This window comes from Sitodiplosis mosellana, unplaced genomic scaffold (genome assembly GCF_009176505.1).
Source record: "Sitodiplosis mosellana isolate CC-2019 unplaced genomic scaffold, AAFC_SMos_1.0 Smas_scaffold_6012, whole genome shotgun sequence".
In the NCBI taxonomy this organism is placed as follows: domain Eukaryota; kingdom Metazoa; phylum Arthropoda; class Insecta; order Diptera; family Cecidomyiidae; genus Sitodiplosis; species Sitodiplosis mosellana.
The window spans coordinates 1-8,757 of NW_022601253.1; the positions used below are offsets into that span (position 1 = coordinate 1).

Below are 8,757 nucleotides of genomic sequence, written 5' to 3' on the forward strand. Positions count from 1 at the left end.
GTTTCTAAACGTAAACACAAATATGATCTGTCATAATCACATTCACCACCTCTAATGTGCTTCAGAGAGCTTCTGACAGCGCCATCCATCCGAAGCGTTTGAAACATTAAAGGCTTTTGCTGATTTTTTCTGCCGCATTTTCATTCGAGCTATCGCATTATGCATTCGGACCGGACGTCCGAAAACTATTTTCGGTTTTCGGACATTCGGACCGGACGTCCGAAAAAATATTTTGGTTTTCGGACGGACGGACACCAATGTCCGAATTTTTGTCCGTGTCCGTTGACACCTCTATACTCGTGCAACATCAAATCCGAAACAGGCAAAAATCAAAAAAAAGTTAAAAAAAATTTCGATTCTAATACAGTATTTTATGTGCTCAATCCATTGGTTTTATCGCCACATCGAAATCCGCATTTAATTTGCACTATCGAAATAAATACGAGTGACGTCACCGAAAAATATTGTATGAAAGAGTCCCCACGAAACTATTAACTGATTATTTTAGAAGAAATAGAACTTGGAGAGACTGAAAATACGAATACATTATAAATATTGTAAATATATAACCAAATATTTATACCAAATAATCCACCTCTGGTGAAGAAACGCTGTATGGTGCAGAATAATAATAATAATAATAAAAGAAATATGTTCAATTTGAATCGCCTCGTAAATTTTTTTTTAGTAAAAGTGGTACATGCATTTTTTTGCATGAAAACAAATTCACGTGTCGTTTATTCAGACAATATTTTTGTGGGGCACTTTTACTGAATTTTTTTCTCTTCAACTCTTCTATTCGGCACCGATAACAGAAAAAAGTCTCATGGGTGAAAAAAATGCAAAAACTTTTTTGTTATGGCTCTCGTGAATTCAGTTTTGCCTACGATGAACTTTTTCTCTTGAAAAAGGTTCGATACGAAAAAAAAATTCAAACAAAAATGAATGGCGATATCCCAAAAATTAAATTACCATCAGAGTCAAAGGCTACTTCAGAGCTGCGTGGAGCCCATCGGCCGCATTTAACTGGTGTTGGGGATAAACATCTTTGGCGATGTGCATCATACTCACTTAGCAAATCGAGTGGAGACAATGGATCGTGCGGAAAAGGGGGGACAGAAGTAGCACGAAGGTCGCGTGGTGGGATACTCAATGATCGCAATGGTGCTGGTGCAATTGGTGGCACACTCACAGCTCTACTCGCTGATGGAGCTCGACCTAAACAAAAATAATATGCGCGTTTGCAAAGGAAAAAAGAGAGAATAGTTTGTCGCATCATTTGGGATTCCACTTCTAGAAACAGGAAAGCTAGGAGACTAGAAGGCAAACAGCGGAAAAAAACGCGGGAGGTTTGTGCACCAAACGACCCTAGAAGCCATTTGCAAGCAAAAGCGATACAATAAGAACTGATGTGGATATTTTCCGAATAGCTTGTTGATAGGATTGAAATGATGAATCGAAATATTTGACAAAGAATGAAATTTTGAAATTTCTCAAAAATGAAGGGCTAATCAAAAAGTTTGTTTGGCGGTGGCTTTCGCAATCTATTTATTTGTATTTTTTGTTATGATTCCATCAATTACTAAGTAATTCAGAGTAATAAAATAATTTATATTATTTATTATCTAAAATAATTTTAAAATAGATAAAATGTGATATTCATAGTATGATTTTGTAGGTGTTTACTTCCATTTTACGATAGTTTTTTGGTCGTTTCGTTTGTAAAATAAATGTTGGAAAAGCTTCAATAGGATTAAATGCTGGTGAAAGATATTCAAGAAAGTCACACACATGTTTTATCCAGTTTGTCTGCGGAATTCAGAACATTTCTGCGGCTTAGAAGGCATTCTTCTCAGCTTTCACCAAATTAGAACAAATAAAATGATTTTACAATACATAGTCGAACAAAGGAAGAGAGAATTACATATACGTGAATAGAAGTTTAGTTCGCATTATATCAAGTTATTGCACGGATGGGCTTGCATTTTGCGCTCATTTAAACAATCTACAATGGACAATAAACTGTTAATTGTTAAATTCGAAGCCAATGTCAGATTAATTTGAACAAACGTTTGAACGATTTTCCTTCAATTCATACATTGATATTACACATTAACCTGTGTTTGCACACACACAAAAAACACTTTTTATCATTCCTTTGGGATAGATTGATGCGATAGTTACAATGGTTTTGAGTCTCAATGCATGAAGGAAATTGTCGGAATACGTTATTAGAAAGCGCAAAATGAAAGGTCAGCATCGCAAAAACTGGTTAACATTTTTTGATTTGAATTTTTTCGTACATAAGTTTATTCTATTTTTCATATTTTTTGTCGTTTTCACTCTTAGTTTTATCTAATTGAATGTCCTGCGTCGTGTAAACATTGTGCTTTTTTATGTTGTTTTCGTTTTTTCATGTTTTAGTTTTACAATTTGACTCATTGTATGAATTGAAATTCACCAATAAAGTAATATTTAAATTATTCTTTTCGAATTGTATGTGTTTGATGTTGATTTTTATGGGCGATTCTAGTTAGCAAATAGTATATGGAGGAAGTGAGTTTGACATGTGCCGTTTTAATCCTTACCGGAAAACTTGATTGGCTTAAGCTCGGGTTCGAACTCTTGAGGCAAAACAACAGTGCTCGGCTTGTCCTTTAAATTTAATATTGAAAATTATTAATTTAAACTTATAAATTCTAAATAAAAGAAATATATTCAACTCCCTAAATTAAATATTCAAAAAATAGACATTTGAAAAAACTACCTAATTAAAGTAAAATTACCTACCTTAAGGTAGAGACCATAACGAGAAGGATACCTATTTCGAATGAACAAAGAAGAGTCAAGTGATTATCTCAATTCTAAGCTCAAAATTTTGGGTGGTCGAAGGAAAACTCACCGGCGTTCGATTTCCTTCATTCTTTGCAAATGTTCATGCCATGCTCGCTCAGCATCGTAGACGTGTGCGTAATCACCACCTGAAACAACCATTTCTTTGAAGAATTTTTTTCCCGAAAAATAAATATGTAAAAAAACCTATGTTGAAAAATAATTCCATTTTCTTCTGGCATGCTAAAAGCAGTTGCACTTCAAATCATAGTTAAGTTAAAGTGCTTACCATCCATTTCGTGCAGATGGAAGGACAAAATAGCAGAGAATCCAAGAATTTGGAATTAATCAACAAACACATTGTACATTGTTGCTGTTTCATTTTCAATTTTCAACGATTTCTTTTATTGCAAATTCTCATTTAAAATAAATAAATTGCATTTGTAAAAACATTTAAAAAGCATTAATCAAAAATTACATGTTTAAAAATTAAATTGATGAAATTCCACAAATTTATTAAAATCTTCATCATTTATTTCATTGCAAGTAGTTAGTATTAGCTTATATATTGCTGATGATGCATATGGTTTTGGTTGCTTTGCCTCGAAGCGAATTGTTGTGTGGTAAGAGTAAAATAAGCTGAAGGGAAAGTGCGATTTTTAAAAGTTCTCAGTAGCGTTGCTGGCTAGGTACGCGTGCTTTTAACATTTATCTGAACTGGCAAAAACCAAAAAGCCGAGGAAGAACTTATAGTCACGTTTCTTTTAATTATTTCAATTTTTGAGGCGGATTCTGAAATCTATTCCAAATGATATATACTTTATGGGCGAAAGTTGTGTGCACATTTATGCTGTAAGAAAAAATGAGATATGTTTAATATTTGGTTGGTTTCGTATTTGGTGCCATTAGTTTTTCTGTTTCGTTTTCACATTTCAACATTCAATGCGTGTGTATGTGCAAACTAACAGGAAATAAAATTTGAACGGATATTTTGCCGAATGATTCACTTTGAACAACTCACGCTAAGATCTTATATATATAATTATGATATTTTTGAAATAAACACGGTCACATAAAACAAAGGATCAAACTAACTAGTTAAAAATAGGCTCGACAAAAATTATCTTCTTCGTATCTTATGCGTGAAATTAGAAGAAACAGTCTTTGGCAATATTTTTTACCGAAGCCATATACATTTCAAGTTATTTTTATTGAACACGCTCAGCTTTTGCAATTGAACTCACGTTCAGCTTTTGGTGATAGGAAATAAGTTGAATTTCAGAATCTTTCGCGGTTATGTCGCCTTATCTTCTTAATAGGGAATGGGACAGGTTGCCGTAGTAGCGATTCGATTGTACGGTACCTTTATTGCGAAATTTTTTAAATTTATGAATGCTTTTTAATATATGTTATGTGCCACAATAAATAGAGAAAAACTTCATATTCACATTCATTATCATAATTTCATATGTATTTTGAAAAGAATGTAAAAACCCAAAATTTGAAATTCTGTTAAAATTTTGTATTTTTCCCTTTAGCAGTACATGTACGAAAGAAAGGACAAGTCCCAAACTTTTGAAAGCTGATCGTCTTATGTCAAAATCAACAATTCCAGGCGCACTCTTGAAGTTCTTCAACATAAGAATGACATAAATACGCAGAAGCTTCTGAGTTACCCAACGAACGCAAAAACGAAGACACAACAACGGAGAAAACACAAGCGAGAGAATGTGCTTGTGCACCCTACACTCATTCGCTTCTACTCAGTTCGTTCATCGAGCATACATACACAACGCAAACAGTGTCTGTGTATATGTGGCAATATTGAACGTGCGCTCGTCCAGTTGAACCTTATTGTCACATATACACAGAAACCGTTCGCTCGATGAACGAACCGAGTAGAAGGCGAATGAGTGTAGCGCGCATTTTCTCTTGCTTGTGTTTTCTCCGTTGTTGTGTCTTCGTTTGTGCGTTCGTTAGGTAACTCAGAAGCTTCTACGTATTTATGTCATTCTTATGTTGAAAAATTCTAAGATTGCGTCTGGAATTGTTGATTTGGACATAAGACGATCAGCTTTCAAAAGTTTGGGACTTGTCCTTTCGGTACTCCTGTCCAATTCTAACGATTGAGGTATCAAATGAAAGCTAGTTCAATTCCCTACATTTGTTTCCAAACAAGCATGCACAACTATTCAGTAGTTTCGTAGCTATAGCATTTGCCCCATCTGGTTACTTTGGGAACCAGCGTGTGATGAAGGGTTGAATTATTTTGTGATGAGTAGAAAAATGTTACGTAATTCACCAAGAAAAAAACGATCGAAGCAGTACACATAAAAATTTAGATCGAAGTAAGGATAAGCGCATACACAAGACAATGGATTAGTGGATTAAATTTCAATACATAACACGGATTTGGTTTTATTCAAAGCAAATAAATGAAATATATAAATCTTCCTCTACTTACTGGGTCTTCCATAGTGGTGAGAATAGATTGGTCTTGGTGAATAACCGTATGTTTCGCGATGGACCGGCAAGTAACGGTAACCAGTACCAATGATTCGTTCGGATGCTGTGCTCGGTTCATCATAGATGCTGCGCAATGGTGGCAAGTCAGCGCTCAATGGTCTCCAGCTGGATACTCTTGGTGAATCATGTGCACGTATATCGTCCGAACCTGTTAAAGAATAATTGATATAAGAATGCATCGCTGATATAAAGGAAATAATTTCCACATACCCTTGAGTGATCTGACATAAGATTGCCAGAATTTGGCCTTCTTGCTCGGTGTTTCATTACGACCGATCATTTCCAAATGTTGCTTGAACATGACTGCGATTTATATAATTTCGTTCGCTATCAATAAAAAAATACTATCAAATGAAAGCAATAGTTGAAGGAAGATTCATGAAAAAAAATTCTGAATCATTCTCAAAATAATAAAATTGATGCAAACGCGAGTCTTCTTCTCATTGTAATCCAACATTTATTTTAAATCACTGAAATCATCCTTCAAAAATGATGCAAAATTTTCAACGATTGGGACAGGTGTGAATTTTTCGTTTAGTTTTCGCTAGCTCAATTGAATAACAGACAATTGCTACTAGAAAATATATTTTCCGTTTAATAGTTAGCAACAATTGTTTTTACGTAAGTTCTGACGTTGTGTAACCAGTGCAATAACGTAATGATTACAAATGAACATCGGTATACATATGAGGAATGTATTGAGAAACATTCCTGAGCTTAAACCGCATAAAAAAGCCTCAGCTTCAGCGAGCATCGAGATATTTTAAGCAGCATTTTATTAGGTCTGAATGACGAAACAATACATTGAAAGGTCGTAATATATTCGATAACAATGTGAGTGTTCCATTCTATGAGGCTGTCTATTTTTGGGTTTGCTCTCAAATTCAAACTTGCGCACTGTTCTGAGCATGCTCAGAAGAACAAGCATTTGAAGATCAGAAAATTATTTTCCCGACAAAATGTTTCGACATAAAACTGTGTACACTTTCGTTAAAAATCAAACTGATTTGAAGTAATAGTCGAGAAAGGAACGTTAAAAATAGATTCAGATAATAATTTCTTCTTTAATCTTTGATATACATGTTTCAGTAATTCGAAATCTTGGAATACAGTTTAGGTTTTCAAATTGAATCCATTACCAAGGCCAACACTATTTACAACAAAACGTCTTTTCATCAAGGTCTTCCTCCTACTTATCCATGTAGTTTTTTCAAACTATTCGCTTTTAGCAATTTTTCCGAAGAACTTTATTGTAAGGAAGATTCATTTTCTCCTTTTATTTCATATCCGAACTAATTTTGTCTTGAAAAATATTCACCGATAAACGTGTTTATTTTTATCGAATTTGTCCTCTCCAAACTCAATACGCTGTAATCGTTAATTTTTTTTAAATTTCACAGTATTTCCACTATAGCAATGTATGGCCCTTGCTTTTGAAATTTATTTTTTGTTCGTTTTACTTTTGAGAAAAAATGTGAAAATTATACATTTTCGCCAGGCGACAATGACATCATTAGCTTGAGACTAATCTAGCACCGATTATATGTTGAATTGAATAATTTTTTCTGGGATTTGAAATAGCAAATTGTGAAAAGAAACCATTTGCGGAAGCACGCACCGACGAATGAAAATAATAAGGACGCATCTAACACATGATTCGATTTTATTTTGGGAGAATTTTTTTTTCTTCTTAATAATACGACTTTTAGTGAAGTCATCGTCAGTGGTTTCATCGATTCCAATCGTGTCTTTATTTGCTATGAATTTGGATGGGATCCAAATTTAGTGGGCGCACTTTTTTATATTTTCTTATTTTGCCAAGCGTACTATTACATAAGAACATTTTGTGGGAGTATATTTTCTACGACTTTGATACACGACATATAGGACTTTTCTTTCTCTTTTTCTCAACGCTTTGACACAAAAACACCATTTCTTTAATTTTTTCAACAATTTTCTGTATATCAGTTGCTTGCAGTCCGATTTCACATTGCCATTTATTTCTACTTTCTTTTTACTCTCTTAAATTTTCAAACACAACTCATTGTTCAAGGTAATAATTAGTTGTTGAAATATCGACACAACGCTAATTAATAAAAATAAACTTCTCAAGCAAACGAGAAAGACGAAAAAATTTCACAAATATTCATATAATTTTTATTATAGTCGCATTTCTTTTTCAATTGAAAAAAATTTATTTCAATTTAATTCACACACTTCTGATAAACTTCGATGAGTTCAAGAAAAAATAATGTCCAATAAAATGACACTAAGTCTAAATTAATTTTTCAATTTTTAATAATTATTTTATACGATTTGTTTATCTTACCAGAAATTTTTTGAAAATATTTTATTTAAAATCGAAAAAAAATTCGAAAAAACTATGAAAATGATGAAACTGAAAATTATCAGCAATTTTCAAGATTTTATAAGATCTATGATGTTAACCGAACCAGCCGAAAAAATCTACTGACCGAAATAAGATGTGAATGTTACTATTCACACTCAGAATTGCGACTTGGTAAACGGCAAGTCCTACGTATTTAACATTCGCATTCGTTTGAATCGAAATTGCGATCGACGTTGATGACGACGATAGACTGATGAGCAGAGGAAAATAAACTCATAAACACGAACTCAAACGCAATCTTTCTCAAATACGAAAAAAGGCGATCAAAATCACTAACGGTTATAAATAAGCTGAATAGTATTTGACATGCATCGCCAACGCACAGCGCAATCACATTACGTTGAGCCCAACAACTAACCACTCATATGCTTTCTGAACTTTCCTTGTATTCATATATTCTCATAGTAAGAATTGCTGACACATTATAATTGATTTGATCTCTTTTACAAATGTATTTATGCCGCGTGTAAAAGTTCCTTAGTAGTATTCTCCCGATATTTTTTACAGTAGGTTTCATATGAAGATCATTAAAAGGCTTTCGGTAAAGTTGACAAGTCCTATAGTGGAATACGTTGTAATGACCTTGATTTAATTGTCTTAAATTAAATAAATACACAAACTTATCTCTAAATTTATTTATTTATTATTCTGCACCATACAGCGTTTCTCCGCCAAAGGTGGTTTATTTGTTATAAATATCATATCAATATATTTACAATATTTCTTTTATTTTCTCCACACTCTACTTCTTTTAAAAAATTCAGTTACCCTCTGTTTAACAGTATCAGTACTAACATTGAAATCAATTAGATAAGTATCACAAATTGGAATAACATTAGTGTCACATCCATCAGTTGCATATGGCGGTTTAATAGGAACAAATTTCTTATAAAAATCGTTATATGTAATAAGCATGTTATTTATGGGCTCAAATTTGGAATAATTATGGTGTCTTATTGGTAGTGATAAGAAATCTATATCTCTTGTCC

General features: G+C 33.2%; 1 protein-coding gene across 6 annotated transcripts; it reads right to left on the reverse strand.

Annotated features, from left to right (window-relative positions):
• Positions 1 to 972: 972 nt before the first annotated feature.
• On the reverse strand, positions 973 to 7,985 carry LOC129573208 (uncharacterized; the record flags this gene model as incomplete). 6 transcript variants are annotated; one of them, XM_055453522.1, is given in 7 exon segments in its annotated part: positions 973 to 1,218; positions 2,589 to 2,655; positions 2,791 to 2,821; positions 2,903 to 2,996; positions 5,297 to 5,506; positions 5,569 to 5,685; positions 7,833 to 7,985. In XM_055453522.1, coding segments are annotated over 6 exon segments (739 nt in total), but the record flags the coding sequence as incomplete, so codon positions are not given.
• Positions 7,986 to 8,757: the final 772 nt, after the last annotated feature.